At 35.4% G+C, this 19,645-nt stretch overlaps 1 protein-coding gene across 3 annotated transcripts in view; it reads left to right on the top strand.

The window, feature by feature from the left end:
* UIMC1 (ubiquitin interaction motif containing 1) overlaps nucleotides 1-18,373 on the top strand; it is a 137,705-nt gene extending 119,332 nt beyond the window's left edge. For 2 of the 3 annotated variants that reach the window (XM_051979009.1, XM_051979008.1), the window contains exons 10-14: nucleotides 10,305-10,383; nucleotides 11,979-12,147; nucleotides 13,363-13,426; nucleotides 14,691-14,733; nucleotides 15,727-18,373. In XM_051979009.1, coding sequence (XP_051834969.1) covers nucleotides 10,305-10,383; nucleotides 11,979-12,147; nucleotides 13,363-13,426; nucleotides 14,691-14,733; nucleotides 15,727-15,928 — 557 coding nt within the window. In that variant the 3' untranslated portion in view covers nucleotides 15,929-18,373. Of the gene's footprint in view, nucleotides 1-10,304; nucleotides 10,392-11,978; nucleotides 12,148-13,362; nucleotides 13,427-14,690; nucleotides 14,734-15,726 lie in introns of those variants that run through there. The other variant, XM_051979011.1, reaches the window with a different exon arrangement.
* Nucleotides 18,374-19,645: the final 1,272 nt, after the last annotated feature.

Below are 19,645 nucleotides of genomic sequence, written 5' to 3'. Positions count from 1 at the left end.
GGAGTGGGAGAAGAATTAGAGGCTAGTAAGTATAAATAAGTTTTTTTCTAAGAGTTTTGAGAAATGAAGGAAAGATAGGCTGAGGGAATAGTAGGATACAGTGGAAATTTTTATAGAATGGGTAGACTTGGACTTATAAGAAAGGATATGGAGTAGCTATGGAGAGATTGATTATTAAGCATGGGGGGAATAATTAAGGATTCAGTTTGTTGAAGGAGATGGGAGAGAATGGGGGTAGAGGACACAGGTAAAGAGGGCTTGGCTTTCACTAGAAGGCTCACTTTATGAAACAGGATAAGAGTAGAAGGGTTGAAATCAAGGGTTTTGAGATGAAGAGAAATGGGGAATAGGGAAGAGAGAAAACCTGTTCATCTAGATTACAGTGGGCTAGAAGAAGGAGGGGTAATATTCAGTTTCTTTATAAACATATCCTTGACCACCTCTTTAAAAATTTGGGATTGAATGAGTCGTGAAGATTGATACATCAAAAGTAAGGTAATAAAATGGATGAAGCATTGCAGAGAGAGACTCCATGTCTTAATATGTCCAAGTCTACCTATTCTAGAACTCTTAGAAATTCTATCATGATCACATGTCCTCTTCTATTATTCAGTTTTTGATGATTTTTTCCTTCCTTTTTTCCACCCCCTTTCCCTGAATTTCACAAATATAAACATTCCTTGTACAAAGTAAAATGGGAAAAAATTCCCAAAGGTGGAACCACTGGTTTCAATTACTTACAATTTACTTTTCAAAAAAATTATATGATAAATTCAGCATGTCACTTTCAAAACCATCCTGCTTATTTGTGGATTCTTTTTGACCTTCTGTTCTTTTTTGCACATTAAAAAAATGCTTAAATGTCCCTTTTTCTTGTGGTCTCTCTCTGTGGGAGGAAAATAAGTTAATTATAATCCTTGTAACAAACAAGCAATATAGGTCCAGAATGTTTTTTTCACCCACTCTGTCAGGAGGTACAGGTATCATGATTCATCATCATTCCATTTCTTTTCTTCTAATTCTGCCTTTTTCATTATACTTAAGTTTAGACTACCTAAGATTTTCTGAAACTATCTCTTTTGCTATTTCTTTCATTCCATTACAATCCTATTGTACCATGATTAGCCTTATTTATTTATTTTCTGGGGGTATAAGACCAATAGTAGTATTGCTAGGTCAAAATATGTATGTAGATTTGTGACTTTGGGGGTTTAGTTCCAATTACTTTTCAGGATAGCTGGTCCAGTTCATAATTCCAGCAGTATACCAACATATGTTTTCAGTATTTATCATCATTTTCCTTTGCTATTTTTGCCACTCTGATAGTGTGAGATGGAACTTCAGTTGTGTTAATTTGCATTTTTCTATTTTTTTAGTGGTTTGGAACAATTTTTTTCCTATGACTATTTGGGGAATGGCTCTTATTCTTATGTATTTGAATCTGATCCTTATAGATATTGGAAATAGGACCTTTATGAGAAAAACTTTGCCTGCCTGATTTTTTTTTCAATTTTCTATTTCTCTTCTAATTTTAACTGACTTGAAAGTGTTTTTGTAAAAAAAAATTTTAGTTTTATGTAATCAAAATGACTTTCTTTTTTATGATCATTTATGATCTTTTTGATCATGAACTGCTTTCTTATCTATGATTGTAACATATTTTCTTTCTTGCTGTTCTTATATCTCAAATCTTTTAAAATGTGAAAGTGTTCTGTGCCCAGTTTTTGTCGACTGTTTTCCAATTTCCAGTAGTTTTTGCTGAATATAGAATCATTACCCCATTAGTTTGAGTTTATTGAATGTTGTTATTGTTTGCTCTTTATATTGATTGTACCTGATCTGTGCCATTGATTGAACTCTTCATTTTTTAACCAATACCAAATTGTTTTGATGGTTATTGCTTTATAATATAGTGATAATATAGTTCTTTTTTTCCCCATTATTACCCTTTTTTTCTTCTAAATGAATTTGGTTGCTATTATTTTTAGCTTTTGAAAATAATCTCTTGGCGCTTTCACTGGATGACACCGAATAAATAAAATAATTTATATAGTATTTTTATTTATATTGGCTTATCTTAATCATGAGGAATTAATATTTTACCGATTACTTAGCTTTTTTTTTTTTAAGGCATTTTACAATTATATTCATTAAGGTGGTGTGTTTGTCTTGGTGTTTAGGTTTTATAATATTTTATATATTCCTTGGCTGTTTTTAATGGAATTTGGCTTCATGCTGGATTTTGTTAGCAATATAGAGGAAGGCTGATGATTTTTCTGGGTTAATTTAACATAGAGCTTTTAAGTTGTAGTATATTGAATAAAAGTGCTAGACTTGGAATAAGGATGAATAGAGTTGGTTTTTTTCCCCCACTCAACATTATTTTTGATTCCAAATTCTTTCCCTTCTATCTATCAATATGTGTTCCACATATTGAGAAAGCAACAGAAACAAAACTGTTACAAATAGGTATCGCCAAACAAAACAAATTACCACATTAGCTATATCCAGAATAAACGCCCTTCAGGAGCATATTAAGATTTGTATTCTAAATTTGCCTCCAGCACTTAACTAACCTTGTGAGCCTGAGTAATTCACTTAACTTCTTGTGGCCTCTATTTTTTCATCTGTAATTAGGATAATAAAAAGCAGCTGCTTTACATGGATATTGTGAATATCAGATGAACTAAAATAGTGTGTTCCCAAACTTTAGTAGTTTTAAGACTGCATTGGGATTTTTGAGATAATCTATGTGTAGATCATTATATCATCTACAGAGTGATCTTTTATTTCCTCTTTGTCTTTGCTAATTCACCTCCATTTTTTTGTTTTATTATTGTAGCTGTCATTTCTAACCCTGTCAAATAATAATAATGCTTGTTTATCAGTTCTTTTTTTTTTCTTTTTTCTTTTTTTTTTTTGCTTTCAGTTTTTGATTTCTCTCTGATTTTTCAAAATTTCTTTTTTTAGCTTTTAAATAAGTCTTAAAAGTTTGGCTTTTTAAAAATTCCATGCCAAATTTACTGATCTGTTCTTTTACTTTTTTTGTTGGTGAAACTGTTTAGAGAGAGAAAAAAAATTTCTCCAGACAATTTGACTGCATCCTAAAAGTTTGGTTTTATTGTCTTCTTGTTTTCTCTGATGAAATTTGCTATTTTTCCATGCTTTATTCTTTGATCTGCCAATTCCTAAGGATTAAGTTATTTTTTCTCTGATTAATCCTGTGTGTGCATGCAATTAGTTACTATCTTGTACAACTGTGTGTATATATGTATGTACATATGTGTGTGTGTGTGTGTGTGTGTGTATGTGTGAGCCCCCTTCAAAAAATAAAAGAAATGCTTCAATTTTCTGGAAGTCATTTAGACTTGTGTTCTAACTTTGCCACCAACACTTAATTAGCTGTGTGAGCCTAAGCAAGATAGACCTCTTTTAATCTGTTTTCTCATCATAAAATTAGGATAATAATAAGCAACTGCTGCTTATTAGGTGTATGTAAAATATGTGACTGCTTATTATATTTCACACATACAGAAAGAATTTACAAGTTGGTAACAGACATTTTGTTTCCCTTCTGAAAGGGACTTTAGCCAATATAAGATAGTATTTCAGGCACTGAAAGTGACCAAAGATCATAAGCTGGAAGCGATTTTAAAAATAGAATGTCTTTTAGTAGAGCTCTAATTCCTTGAAGATAAGGTTTCTTTGCTTTTGTCTTTCTATCGTCAGTATTCATCATAGTACCTTTCATGTAGTTGTTGCTTCTTATTTTTTAAAATTGTTTGTCAGTCTTGGTCATACTCAGTGGGGTGAGTTGCTATGACCTTGAATTGTGGAGATCCTTTTAAGGCTCCAGGTTGGAAGTAGTTGCATGCACAGTCAATTAGTCAACTACCTAACCAGCATTTAATAGTACATCTCTGGCACAATTATATGCACTGGGCAAAGGCAGAAATGAGACAATCCCTATCTTCAAGGATTTACATTCTAATGAGGTACCCATCATATGTGTGCATACACATATGTAGAATATATATGAAATGAATATAAAGTGGTTTTGGGAAGGAGAACTTTGGAATCTTGGGGAATCAGGAAGGACCTTGTATAGAAGGTGGTACTTGGAACTAAGTCTTTTTTTTTTCTTTTTTTCTAAAGCAATGGGGGTTAAGTGACTAGCCTAAGAAGTGTCTGAAGCCTGGAACTAAAAGGGTTCAAGGTTCTTCAGGAGGTTGAGGTGAGGGGAGTGGGGACAGGCTCAGTTTGGATTGCCTGTCCAGACATGACATGGAGGTTCCTATGACAGGCTATGGTTTTTAGCCACCAAGTCAGCTAAGATTGGAATCCCAGTGCCTCACATTGCCTTTGCTGAGGCTGAATTATTGGTGTGAGATACGTTTCCTTCTCATTGAGTTCCTTTTCCAATGTACCTGGTTGTTTGTGCTCACCCTTGTGAATGGCATTTCAAACTGATTAAACAAAGATTACTTATACTTAGTTACCTGGGACTTTTAGATTTAGTTGTATTTTTCCCATTTTAGATCTAGTACACTCATTTCTACATAGACCTCAAGAGGATGTTAAGTATTTCTTAGTGTTCACATTTGTCCTTGCAATAAGAATTACTAATACCTTGCTAAAACTTGTATTAGCAAGGCTACCTTCAGGAACATCAGAATTAAGTTGAAGAGTAGGACATTCATGTCCATCAACGGAGAATCTGGTTTATTTCAGAATCCTAAATTATCCCTACAGTTTGAATAGGACCAAAAGTTGCCTTTTTTGTTCCTATGCAAATCCTCCTATCCCACCCTCAAAAAAACCCAAAAAAACTTTAAACTGTGTTGATCATGAAAAACCTATATAAACTCTTTCTTCCAAAAGTGTACTATTAGTAAAACTCAGAAACAGGCTTGAGAGAGAGCTCTTATGTCTATTTTGTCCTTTGGTTTATTTATTCTTTCTGGAGTACTGACAAAAGTATCCTTTTTTGTGTGTTAGAAATTCAGATTTCTCTGGAGGAGTACTAGTATAGCTAAGACTTTAAGTGGTAGCAAAAGTGGAAGAATCTGTAACTCTGCACTAAAAAGGCAGAAAGAATTCCTTTCTGGGACTTTCTGTAGATTAGTATTTGAAAACATTTAAGTTGACAATGATCTTTTGAGTCCAAAACTAGGAAACATTTATAGAAACTCAGATTAGAAGGAACTTTAGAAGACATCTAGTCTTACCTATACTTCCACAAGAGACCCCATCTATGAATTCACTCTCTCTAAAGTAGCTCATTTAGGACACAAGATTATTTTGCTTTTCTAGAGGCAAAATCTGCCTTTCTAAAACTTCTAACCATTGCTCTTAGTTCTGTCTTTGGGACCAAACAAAATAAGCCAGCCTGTATCTTTATAGATAAGGTCATACAACTAAGAGTAGAATAGACTTCAGAAATCATCTTGGGCCAGATCTCTCATTTTACAGATGAGAAATCTGTCTTTGCCTTCTTAGTTAAGTTATTATTTTTTTTAAATTAAAGCTTTTTTATTTTTCAAAACCTTGTATTCCAGTTTTCCCCTCCTTCTCCCACCTCTCTCCCTTAGATGGCAAGTAGTCCAGCATATGTTAAACCCAATATATGCACACATATTTATATAATTCTCTTGCTGTATAAGAAAAATCAAATCAAACCAGAAAAGAAAATGATGAAGAAAACAAAATGCAAGCAAACAACAACAAAAAGAGTGAGAATACTATATTGTGAACCACATTCAGTTCCCACAGTCCTCTCTCTAGGTGTAGATGGTTCTTTTGATCGCAAGACCATTGGAGCTCTCAGTTAAATTCTTAAAGACAAGTACTAATATGCCTCCTAAATTTTTTTCTTCTCTAGGCTAAACATCCTTAGTTCTTTTCATTGTTCTTATATCTTATGCATTTATTTACATTATTCTCTTAAGTTTCCTACTTGGGTTCCAGTTTGTCAATGTTCTTACTAAATAAAATGTGACACTTAAAGCTGGATGGGGTGTTGTGGATTTGATCTGCCCAAGGCAGAGGAGATTGGGACCATTATCATTTATTACTTTTTGGATAATGTATTTTGTTGATGTAGTTTAAGATAATGATAATCTGCTATCCATTCCTATATCATTTTCACAAGATTTGTTGTGTATTCATGTCTTTCCAGTCTTTTCCCATTAACCCAAATATCTTCCCTTTCATAGTTTTAGCTGCAAATTTGGAAAAAACTATGTGACAAACCTATGTGAATGTCACCATTTGTTTTATATTCACTTTTATTTAAAGGGGCTGCAGTCATATTTAATATATCATGAAGAGGAAAAAAAATTGAATCTTAGTTATTCCAAATATTTCCCTTTGTAGAAAGTTTGGATCAGAAAAACGTGTTGGATTAAGATGTCTAGGACTTGAGTTCAAATCCTGGATCTACCACATACAACCTCTGTGACCTTGACAAGTAACTTCCTATGTTTGGGCCTCAGTTTCCTTATCTATAAAATAAAGAGATTGAATTAGATCACCTCTTAGGTCTCTTCAAGCTCAAAAGTTATTATCCTGTGATGCTACAAATTAGAATAATGGATGATGCTCCTAAAGTTGTTATAGTTCTGTATCTTTGTTATTCAACCCTATAATTCACTTATTGATTTTATCTTGAGGATTGGGGATAAGAGTTAAATGCTAAGCTACTGCTTTGTTAAGAGTATGAACAGATTTTCTAGTTTGCTTAAGTCACCTATTATACTTGTGACCTGTATAAATATCTTTATTTAGTTACATGCTAAAACCTAGATTACATCTGTTTTTTAAAATTGACGCCCAGCACAAATTTGGTGTGTTAGGTGCTAATTTCTGAGCACTTGTCTTCAAGGTCAGATTAAGTCCTTGCAATAGATTAGGAAGCTTTCCAGAGTGTCAGGCCACTGGGTAAGGTTTTCAGGGAAAATTGGGCTGCTGTTGGCAAGATTTCCCAAAAGCAAAGCTTCAAAGGCTTGTTTATCTTTATGAAATATAAATGTCCTTTGAGGTAAACTGCTTTGCTCACATTGCCATCCTCTTCTCCCTTTTGCTTCTCTTCCTCTTGTCTTGTTGGTCAAACTCTGAAATAAGGCAACAAAAGTTCCAATGTTTTGTCCCCTTGGCTCACCAAACTAATGGCTGATAAGACCATATAGGGATCTTTTTTTCCCAGATGAAAATTCAGATGTCTACCTATAAGCTGATTCATAATGCTTGTTTTTGTGAAGGGATTTATATTAGTATATATCATAGTAAAACAGTGGAGTTCCATGGGAAATCTAGATATGTTCCCCCAGCATGGTCTACTACATAAGTTGAAGTTAATATTAAAATATTATCAACTAGTAACCTTTTGTCATTTTTTTCCCCATCCATTCTCTTGCTATTTCTTGAACATTTGCTTGCCATATATGTAAAGATCAATAGGTCTTTATTTAATCTCTTCTATATGGTCTACAATTTAAAAAATACTATAATGGATACAGATAAATATTGTATTTGTTCCCTACCTTCCAAGGTCACTACAGAACAGATAAGGAGACATAATTAATAGACGTGAATGAGAAACTAACAAGTGCTAAATTGAGATCAGAATTCAGAAAAAAACAAAATTATAGGTTTAGGGTTGGAAGGAACCTCAAAAGTCATCTTGTAGTAAATGTTACAGATGGGGATTTGAACCCAAGACTTCTGAATTCAGAACTGTTACTCTATTTAACATCCTGAGAGCTATATAAATATAAGTTGGAATGGTAGGAGTAAGTTTCATATAGAAGTTATGGAACTTTAGTTGGATCTTGAAAGATAGGTAGAATTTGGAAACATTGTGTCTATGTACAGAAAGAGATATATACAGTGTCCAAGAGAAAAAGGTGTTCTATCCCTGTAAAACAGGAACAAAATTGCTAGGAGTAGAAAGGATTAGATTTAGGCTGGAAGCTAAGAAATTTGATCCAAGTGCTATGAAGTGTATGATTGTTGCCAGAAGTATCGGCTGCCTGGGAAAGAGCTCCTCTGCAAGCGAAAGATTGTGAGGCAGCAGGATTGGCCCAAGAGTGATAATTAGCAGCAGTCACTACCATGGCTTTCCTGTTTCTATCCAGGCAAAACAATTCAGTCAGCCTGGCAATAGGACCTTAATCATAATCAGCTGTTTCTATATGCTCCAATCCCGACTGATTTTGTCTGTACTTCCTTCTATACCAGAGCCTACATCATGATGTTCTGAATGGCATCTACAAATAGGGAGACCCTTGTTTCCTTAAACACCACTGACTTTTTCTAGCCTCTGCTTCTTACTTGTGATGGTATCTTTAAGAGACACGAGTAGCAGTTAAATTTGAGCAAGAATTTTACTATCTTAATATCTGGCGTTATTCACTTAGTCCATTTGGCAAATACTGAGTTCTTTCAAATCTTCCTGTAAATTGGTTCTTGAATATTTCTTTAATGCTTCTAGTTGAAGATAGAAAAGTTTTTGAATGCTTGGCACCTGCACAATATGTAATTTCAATGAATTAATTTCTACTAAACATTTATTTGACAGTCTTAATATTAACCGTGTGGCTAGGATGGTAAAATATGAGTCAGAAGTTAATACAGTTTAGAGGTATTTGAAGCTAATTGGTGCCCAAAATAAGTTGATGAATGGATCCTTGTCAGCCTGAGATAAAGTTTTTAGTTATATCTAGTAGGCTTTATTTCTGGCCTTGGCCTGTTCAAGGCTTTATCTTTGTATATATTATTACTTGGATAAAAACATAAGAGATTTTCTTCAGTAGCTACTTCACATTTTTTCTTTCTTCTTCAGTCCAAATGGCAGAAGTATTCAGGTGGTAATGGTATGAAGAGGCAGACTTGAAGTCAATATAAAGAAAAGTACTTTAAAGTAATTCTTATTGTCTAAAAGTAGAATGAGCTGTCTTAGAAGGTGGTGAGACCCTATTATTGGATATCTTCACACAGGTTGGACACTTGTCAAGAATTTTGTGAAGAGGGTCCCCATTGAAAAGTGTATTTGATCAGATAACCTCTGAATTTCTGTGCTTTTCCTTCCATTTTTTTCAAAAATAAATAATTCATGTTAATTAGCATTTATATGCTTGCTATGCCCAACTCACTTGAAGCCTTTGTGGTTTTCTTTTAATATTTCATGTATAATCAGTGTAACAGTGTTGTCCTTTACTTCTTTCACAAAACCAGCTTGCCTTTTTTTTTTGGTTGTGTATGTTCTTTTGTTTATGCTGTTTTTCAGATATAAAACATCACTAAGATTATACTGCAATTGCTTTCATTCATTGTGTATTTCTGTTGTGTTTTGGATGCTAACAAGGAGTAGGTAATGTTAGTAGACAGAATTAAAATCCTAAATTATTTTAACAGACTGGAATTTTGGACCCAAACTAACAAATTGAAACTTCACATTGGCAAATATAAAATGTTCCATTTAAGTTAAAACAAAACAAAACAAAACCATGTGCTCAAATACATTATGAAAACGACATAGCTCGATGTGATATAAATAAATCAATAGCGCCTGATGCCCAAGTCAAGGAAGATAATTATCTAATAGTATTCTACACTGCTAAGGTCACATCTAGGACATTACATTTGATTTTAGCCACAATGTTATAAGAAGAACTCTGAATTATTGGACTATTTCTCAAGTAGGAATACTGGGATGGTTAAAAGATCTTAAAACTACATCACGGGAGCAGCAAATGCAGGAACTGGAAAGAAAGATTGACAGAGCTTTTTTCAGATATCTGAAGGGCTGTCATGAAGAAAAAGTTATAAGTACTATCATTATTAATTAGCTTATATCACAACACCTCAGTGTCATAGGAGCAGGGAAGAGGAGAAAGGAGTTAACTTTTAAGTGCTTTAAGTTAACACCAGTGTTTATTTTTCCTGGCTAAATCTGCCTCAAAAAGATATTTTGTAGAGGAACTAGAAATATCAGCATGGCCCCTTGAGTGGATTGGTTTGACTATTCATACATCCTAAATTGATAGGAGGAAGATTACTTCATGGGATTTCAGAGTCACCTCAGTGTATATGGTACAGATGCTATACTCTACGCAATGGAACAGTGGCTTGCTTTACACATGCTGTTTTTCTGTAGAGAATGGATTTGGACAAGGCCCCAGTTATACAGTGTCCTTCAGATTCTGTCCTAGGCATCTTGTAAAGCATTCAGTGAAACACCATAGCACTGCAGGAAATGGAGCAAAACCTCCTGCAATCTTAACAAGTTTCTTTTCTTTTGGAAGTGTTGACTCGGAAAAGGAAACAGGCCAAGAGTAAAAATGACAATGGGAGAGATATCCAGCCATCCCTAGACATTGACAAGTAAGTAGGTATGCTTCATTCTTGGCACTCTTGTTTCCTATATAATAGCTTATCCTGAATGAAGAGACTAGTTTCTATTTCTAACTGTGCTTCTCTAGCATGTCAGTCACTGCATTATTTGGATTATCCGAATTTCTTTTTCTTCATCCTAAATTGCGTCAGTATAGGTGACCCCTTGCACTTTCTCCAAACTTGGGAAAAGACCAAAAAATCAGAATTAGAAAAAAAAATAGCCACTTCACTCCCATACCATTTTTAGGTTCCCATTTGCTTGGAGTTCACATTGCATTGTGGAGCTTCATGTAGCTCTCAGAAAAATGTGGGCTATTTTCCTGTTTTGTAGTTGAGAGCTAGATTGGAGAAGGTTATGCAGTGAAATGGAATGGGCCAGAAGCATCTAAAGAAAAGGCTATTTACAATTGCCCTTCCATGAAAATAGTTGAGATACCCCTAATGTTAAATTAGAATGATTAAATTAAAAGGCAGAAATATTTAGCATCGAGATACAAATCTTAGGACCAGAAGGAACTTTGAGAGGTCATCTAGTCCATTCTTTACTTTAGGCAAAACCAAACTTGTATCCTCTCCATTCGTTTAACAAATATTTTTTAATGGCCTCAAAAGAACAAGGCACTGTTCACTGGTTAGGCAATTGAGTATTTTTCCTTTTTAAAGTGCATCCCTAGAAGGGAGTCTGCAAACCTTCTTAGTAATATATATTTCTTTACAGTATGTCAGTCTCTTATGATTATTAAACACAAGTGGCCAGGAAGAAAAACTCAGGATATTATGTCCAAGAGAGGCTTTATTTGGAATAATATTTGGCACCATAGAATTTTCCTGCATTGTGAATGTTGTCTTTCCCCTGATTTCCAGGGAAACAAGACCCTCATTCCTTTATCTTTAATATGATGCTCTTAATGTATACTGTCTTACTCTTTGATTCCCTGCTTAGATTATTTTATGGACTTAGTTTTCTTCTCATTCTCTAGTCCTAACTACTTTGGAAGCTGCAGGTGATTGAGTCAGACAAAAAGAAACACATATGGAAGTGTTAAGATTATATAGACTTCTCCATCAGAACCAGGAGTTTGGGGGAACTTGTTAGTTAATGATGTAGGTTGTAAAATGAAGTAATCCACATAGAGTTGATTTACTAATCAGAAGAGTACATCCACCCCTAGTAAAATGTCATCTTGATTTAATGTACTTACTCTTTTTTTTCTATCAAAAATTTAACTCTCCTTTGGAAAAAAACCATAACACTTAATTTCAGCAGAGTTTGACAGAATGTTTTGTGTCTGAAGAGCAATCAGCATTGTTTGAGATAGTTAGAAGAGCTGATTTCATTACCATCCCACTGCTGCAGCAGCAGGATACAGAGGAACAGTCAGGGAAAACCGCTAATCACTCAGTCCTTTTGATTGGCATAGGGTTAGTTTTATTGGTGATCCCGCTGAGCAAATCTGCATTGCTAGACTTTGTCTTCTCTGTGGAATAACTTGGAAAAGTAAAAACACCATTCGAGACATAGCCAAGAGCTCAGAGGCACAAGAGAATACTAAAACCTCTTTTCTTTTCTCCTGGCTGGATAGGAGGGAGAAATGTTATCTCTGCAAGTCCCTAGTTCCTTTCAAAGAGTATCCGAGTCATGTAGACTTGTGCCTTCGGATGGCTGCAGATGACCAAAGAAGCCAACTGGAAAGAGGCAACGGGCAGCCTTCTAGTTCTGGAGGGAAAAGGGTGAGGCAGAGGAACACAAGGGTGAGTAGTGGGTTGGACAAGGCTGGACTTATTTAACCATTCATTTCCCGGTGTACAATTCTGGATTAAGGCTATATTGTATTTTGTCTTGGGATTTGTTTGTATTCTTGAATCTATGTTAGAGCTATGAAATAAGCAGAATAGTTGGAATACCTGCAAAGCACAGAGATAACTAGTTTGGTTATCACAGATGGCTGAGTCTTTAGTGGGGAGAGTATGCAGGAAACCTTGATTAAAGATTAAATGAAACACCTTTTCTTAGTTCTGAATTCTAATTGACTATGCCAGCTCAGAGAAGAGAGCAAAATGTAGGAATCAATTTAGCATGGAAGGTAGAAAGACCATTTAAGAAAGTCACTGCCTGAAAGTGTGATATACAGCCAATTGTATGTCAAGGTCTAAAGGAGAATTTTTATTCCTTCGGGCTGGTTAGTTCTTTTGACTTCACAATATGCATTTACTACCTGAGACTTAAGTTACTTAGTATTTTAACCTTCTCAAGTACACTACAGACCTGTGGTCTTTGAGATAGTCACATTGGGCTCATTCAGGAGAAACTTTTCGCTAATGATTGATTATGACTATCAGATGATTACCAGTGTGAATAGGGTCTCTATCCTTGGGAAATACAGTTTTTGTCTCACCTGTTACTTGCCTTCTTTTTTCTTATTTTTTAATTGACATATTTTGTTTTTAACAGAATTGAAAAATGTAAAACAAAAACTCAAACCATAAAATATACTTCTGAAAAATTGCTAATTAAAATGGCCCAACAGTGTTAGCTAGAGTATATGCAATACCATACATATTTTTAAAAGGAAAACAATTATGTGCTTTTAACTTTGGGGTAGTAGCAACATTGTTCATGGTATTATTTTTGTGTAATGCTTTGTATATAATTATAGTTAGTTCATAGATTGACCCTTTGAATATACTTTCTATTTTTAAACTTTTTAAAACCTGCTTTCTTCACAATTCATCACTTTATATTTCTTTGAATATTTCATATTTGTCATCACTTACAACTCATTGTTTGCCCTTCTTATCTGTATATTCCCCATTTGCTAGAAAGTAAAATAATGTTTCTGGAATTGTACTAAAGGTTTTTTCACCTGTATAGAAAAGTGTGATCCAAGGTAACAGTTATATTTTAGGAATTGAGTAACAGAGTGACTTATTCTGCAAGAATGTGATTCTTCTGTCTCTCTATTCCAGGAAGGGAATAGAAATGGAGGTCGACTCCTCAACTTGTTGGAGCAATCTGAATCTAAGTCTGCAGGTGAGCATAGAACCACTTAGACTCAGAAATCCAAAATGTTTTCTTATAAAGAATACCAGGTAGAACTTCCCTGCCCATTCTTCAGTGTTATTTAGGTGACAATTTGGCTCAGTCATTTAACCCTGTAGAATCATTCCAAGTTAGTGTAGTGTAGAGGAAAGAGAACTGATTCAGAATTCTTGAGTATGGATTCCATTTGTGTTGCTTATCTAGTTTCTTCTATGAAATGATGGTTTGGACTGGATCTTTGAGTTCTTTCCTGTTTTAAATCCTTATTACCCTTAAGGAAGGCAGTTCTGTCTTCTTTACCACTGTTTCATTTCCAGCTCTTTAGTAGAGCCAATGAAACCTTGTAAACTTAAGTGCCTTTCTGAAATGCATGGGAAGGATTTTTTGTTGTTTTGCAGAAACTTGTGGGGAAAATTTCAGACATTTTTGATTGATTCTCCTAATTCCTTGTTTTCAATTTATGTATGATACAGTTAGACATTAGGTCAGAACTAGAGTTCATTAGATCTGAGTAAAAAGTTTTCTCATTTAGTAGATATAGGTGAGCAAGAAACTTTTTTTAAAATTGTAACTTTTTATTGACAGAACATATGCCTGGGTAATTTTTTTTTACAACATTATCCCTTGTACTCACTTCTATTTCGACTTTTCCCTTCCCTTCCTTCACCCCCTCCCCCAGATGGCAAGCAGTCTTATACATGTTAAATATGTTACAGTATATCCTAGATATAATATATGTGTGCAGAACCGAACAGTTCTCTTATTGCACAGGGAGAATTGGCTTCAGAAGGTAAAAATAACCTGGGAAGAAAAACAAAAATACAAACAGCCTACACTCATTTCCCAGTGTTCCTTCTCTAGGTGTAGCTGCTTCTGTCCATCATTGATCAATTGGAACTGAGCTAGATCTTCTCTTTGTCAAAGATAACCACTTCTATCAGAATACATCCTCATACAGTATTGTTGTTGAAGTCTATAATGATCTCCTGGTTCTGCTCCTTTCACTTAGCATCAGTTTATATGTCTCTCCAAGCCTCTCTGTATTCATCCGAGCAAGAAACTTCTGATCAAAGATCAATATTTACTGAATCACCCAGTTCCTTTGGGATGATTCATCTCATTTGTGGTCCCCACCCAACAAATCTGAAGTCAGAATACTGCCACCTTTTTGAAGAAGTATAGAGTATTTGACATTATGTGATCTAAAGCAAAGTGAGATGAAAAGCCAAGTTCTCTCTTTTTTCTCTTATGACAGATGCTGATAAGAAGACAGAGTCATCAGAAGGAGAAGCTTTCAGGTGAATTCAGGACTGCTTTAGTTCTTTAAGAACCTGGGAAATACAGACCAGTTTATTTGATATGATATCTGTTTTATTATATAACTTGGTAATATGGAAAGCATCGTACAGCTGAGCATGTCTCTGTGGCCAAATTGTGTCTGGTACAGAGTGCAGAGTCCAAGCAAAAGAAGTATTATATCAAGGTGGACAAGACTGAAATGTAGTCTGAGATTTCTTAGAAAGACTTGAGAATTTGAGTCAAAAGAAGTTTTAAGAGACCTGGAGGCTGAGATTTATATAGTGGATCCCTGGAGGCAATATCTGTTGAATTTGATTACGCAAAGCCTTGTGCTAGTTATTGGGAGAGATGTAAAGCTTAGAGATAAAAAGCTTATTAGCCTCTCATGGAGCTTATATTCTAGGAAGAGAATGAGAGAGAAACAGGTGTAACTAATATACAGTGTTAAATAACTACATTAGAGAATCGCAAGTAAAGTGCTCTTCAATGTCACTGAAAGAGAAGGTATTAATTGAGAGTTAAAGCTTTAAGAAGGAGGTGGCATTTGAATTGTTATTTAAAGGATAGAAAGAAATTGATTAGGGGAAGAAAGGGAAGTTGAGGGTATTTCAGGCAGAGAGAACTGTATGAAAAATGCAAGACAATGGGCTTCCTAGGTGGGCAGGTACCAGGTGCTATTCTGCTGTGGCATCAATACCCATTCTTGGAGCCCTTTTCTTTAGTGGAGAGGGGACTCAAATTTTTCCTGTAAATATGTGCATTTGGAACTGCTGTGTGTATTCAGAGGTAAACTATGACAAATAACTTCAAATAACTTCTGAAGAGGCAAGTTAATTTAATTATCAAGTCTTGTGAGCATGTATCCTAAACCTTAGAGTAGTTAGCACAGCCAAAAAGGATTTCTCAAACTTGGTTGACCATAAAATTGGTCAAATAAACTGGGAATTCTTTGGACCCCTTTGAACTTTTGTTCATTTTCCCTTTCTCATCAGATGTGTTGCCTCAGAGATGGAGAAGGCAGATGGTAGCAAAGGAGACCAGAGCTCTTTAAACTTGAATGACTCTCCCATCAAGTCTTTTGTTTCTATTTCGGAAGCCAAGGATTGCCTGGTGGACTTTAAAAAACAACTTTCCATACGACCAGGCAGTCGGAAGCGGACCAAAGCAAGCAGAGGAAAGAGGAGAAAATCTTGAGCTTCTTACAATGGAAGGTTGACAGATCCCTGGAGAAAATATATGGCTAGACTTCTTTCAGCAGGCCCTCCACTGTTCTTTTTTAATACTGTTGGTTAGGGTCAAGCCATATCATTGTCATTACCAGCACATCTACACAGTCTTTTAAAAAATATTTTCTATGATCTATATAAGGAAACAGTGTATAGAATTTGTTTTCTAATTGCTTGTTTGAAATTGCTTATAGTTAAAAATTTTAAATATATATATATGTTTCTATGAAACTCTGAAGCACTAAGGTTTTCCTTTCCTTCCTTTGTTTTTGGTTCCCTTTGGAGATAAGGAATATTAGATCATCACCTATTTTAGAATTAAATGCATTATTGCTTTGGACTTGTCACTGATATTCTTCTTGTTCTTAGGTCAATTAGTATGCATTGTACATTTCCAAACAGTTTCTGTGGTCACTTCCTTGAACTTCTCTCTCTCCATTGAACTATCTATACCTTGAGTTCCATCTGTCTGCAGTATTTATCTGCTTGATGATTCCTGATTCTTGACCTCATTCTACAGTCCACACATCAAATAAAATTCTAAGTGGCCATTCCTAGCAGTATTTTTCCCTAAAGTGAGGGAATGCTTTGAAAAGTTATTTGTCTAACCTCACCAGACTCCTATTGGATACAACCATTTTCCCTTCACAGTATAGCCATTAGGAATGTCAGGTATAACCTCTCAGTTAGAAATTAGCTCAGCTCTGTTTCATGCCAGAGATTATAGAGGCAGCTGAGAGCATCATTGGCGTGGGGAATTGAACTCTGTTGGATACTTCCAGGGTAGAGCACAGATGTGGCCGAAACTTTATCCAGTATCTGAGGAGGATACAATAGGAAAAGATGATGTGCAAGATGTGTGAGAAAGGAGGGCGCTGAGTGTAATAAAGAGAATCTTTATTATAGAAGATTCTCTTCACTGGGCTTGTAATCAGGGGGCTTAATTTTGAACCTTGGCTCTGCTTAATACCTGGAGACCTTGGGAAAGTCCTTAACTTTAGGTCTCAGTTCCTCATCTTTAAGCATAAGGAATTTGGACAACATAATTTCTAAGATTCCTTCCTGTGCTAAATCCTTCCAATTCTTCATAAAATTCTGTGTTGTGATAAATCCCATGATTCAGTTGATAAAGAGATATTAACAAAAAACTAGGTTTTGTCAAATCCTCTTTGAATTACATCAGGATGGTAAAGGAAGTGGCTGCTGATTGAGAATGAACTTTTTACTAAGAGAGTTTCAGCCAAAAACTCAATTTCCTCTGACTTCTACTTTGAAATCCCAAATTTTTGTTTTTAAGAATTGGGGTATAGTTTGTAGATCAGGAAAGGTTTAGTCTAAATTTCCAAAGGTATCTGGGAATACTGTTTCTTTCAGGGTGTGGGGTGCTGCTGTACAGTTTTTATACTTATTTGGAAGAACGTGGAAACTAAGGTCCTTTTTTGGTGAAAGAAAACAAAATGATGGGTCAGTTTAAATGTTGCACTTCTATTTCTTCCAGAGTGCTCCCCTATATCCCTAAGGGGAAGCAGTCTGACACTGGCATCACTTTCTGGGTGGGAGTATCAGGATTTGTGCCAAATAGTCATTCTGCATTTACAAGACCCCTGTATAGTATTCTTCAGTGCCGAGAAAAATGTTACATTTTGACTGTGATATTGATTCTTTACCTGTTTTCCTTGTAATGAAAAGCAGTTTATCAGTTATGCACCATCAATTCAACTCATGCTAGTTTTCTCTCGTTAAATGGCAGTTTATTAAAGGTAGATCTCTATAAATGGGATGTGGTGTTTATCTCTTTGTCCAAAGATAAAGGAAGCAAAGAACTGATCTTAGAAAATAAATTACTTTTCTTAAGGTTGGAGCAATCACTGTGCAAGTTTGGGTCAATTGAAGGAAGATATAGATTAGGAAAATGAGAACCCAAAAGTCCCAGGTTTCTTATGAATCCACTAATGGGAAGTGGGAAGTCGGGGGCATTGGGGGGAGGGGGGAGGGTTCCTCTTAATATTTACTTTTAGGAGTAGAGAAGAAATCTTTCTTTCCCTTACCAACATATTGCCTCAGATTCAATCTTTACTCTGAAATCTTCCCCCAGCATTGAGGGTGCCTTACCCTGTAAATACCCCATTGGTGAGTTCCTCCTGAGGCCTCTGTTTGGGGATGATCCCAGCCTGGCCAACCTCCATTTCCTTCCTGGCTTTGTTTTTGACTTCCAAACAAACATTATATACCTGTGCCAAGTACTTTCACTTATCCACCTTTCTAGCTTCCTTTTACAAGTTGTCTTCTCCCATTAGATTGTAAGCTCTCTGAGGGCAAGGACAGTCTCTTTGCTTATATTTATTTGTATCCCCAGAGTTTAGCCTAGTGCCTAATACATGACAAATACTTAATAAATTCTTGTTTCCTTGTCTTTGCTTTGCCTTAGTAGTGATAGTAAAGAAGTCAAACTGCCCCTCTGGGTTTTTTCTGTCTTAGGGATCTCAACACAGGAGGTTCCTATTTACTAGGAGATTGGGGGGAACAACCTATTAGAAATGACTACTTTGCAACTTGATTGATTTTACTAAAAAGTTTATAAAATTTGTACTATCACAAAAGGACCTAGAATATTAGAACTGGAAAGAAGTCTTTGTAAACATGCTTGAATTTGAAAAACTTGAGAACATTGGTTATCAGAGTTAAAGGGGACCTTAAAAAATAATAAATTTCATTTGTATGATAACAACAGCTAACATTTATATAACAATTATTATATGCCAGATACCAGGCTAAGCACTTTACAGTTATTAACTCTCAGAGGAAGTTGCTATTATGATCTCTATTTTATAGATGAGGCAACTAAAGTAAGCAGAAATTATGTGCCTTTCCCAAGATCACACAGCTATTAAGTGTCTGATTCCAGATCAAACTCAAATCTTCTCAACCCCTGACCCAGTGGTCTATCCACTGTGCGACCTGTCTATTTAAAACTTTAGGATTTTAACGGTGTTTTCCTAATAGCAATCCTGAAGTGGGTAGTACAGAAATTATACCCATTTTGCAAATGAGGAGACTAGAACTTGGAGAACTTGTGATTTTCCTAAGATTATATAGCTACATTCTGATATGAACCAGTGCTTCCATTGAAGCCCAAATGCATCTTCCCCCAAAACCCACTTATTTGTGGCTTTCTTTACAATAGCTCTGTGAGGTGGGTAGTATAAGCATGAAAAGATAAGATGTTGGCTCTTGGGAGGGTCCGCAGTAAGTAGTAGACATCTTTTAGAAGAAGAAAGATTATTAGTGAAGTGATTGGTCCACATTGCCATGTGTGGGGACTGAGACTTGAATCTGTCCTGTGTTTTTTCCAGTGTTATACTCCTCATTCCTTTGGTTCCTAGATTTGAATTGGTTGCCTCCCCGATCTCTTAACATTTTCTGAGCTCTTGGAGCAATGGAACTGTCTATTCTACCAGATGGAAAAATGGGAAATTGGTAGGAAGAGCCTTGCCTCCAGGTTTCATTGTGCTTTTATAGTACCAGGAGCCCTGAATTTGGGACTAGAGGATCAAGAGTCCATTCTCACCTTTGTCACTGGTTTGTCCCTGGACAAATCATTTAGCTGCTCTGAACCTGAGAAAGAATTGGATGTGCATTCTAAGGTGCCTTCTAGTTCCAAATCTGATCCCACAATCCATTGAGC

Source organism: Antechinus flavipes, chromosome 2 (genome assembly GCF_016432865.1).
Source record: "Antechinus flavipes isolate AdamAnt ecotype Samford, QLD, Australia chromosome 2, AdamAnt_v2, whole genome shotgun sequence".
NCBI classification, from domain to species: domain Eukaryota; kingdom Metazoa; phylum Chordata; class Mammalia; order Dasyuromorphia; family Dasyuridae; genus Antechinus; species Antechinus flavipes.
This window is presented reverse-complemented; position numbering and strand designations above follow the sequence as displayed.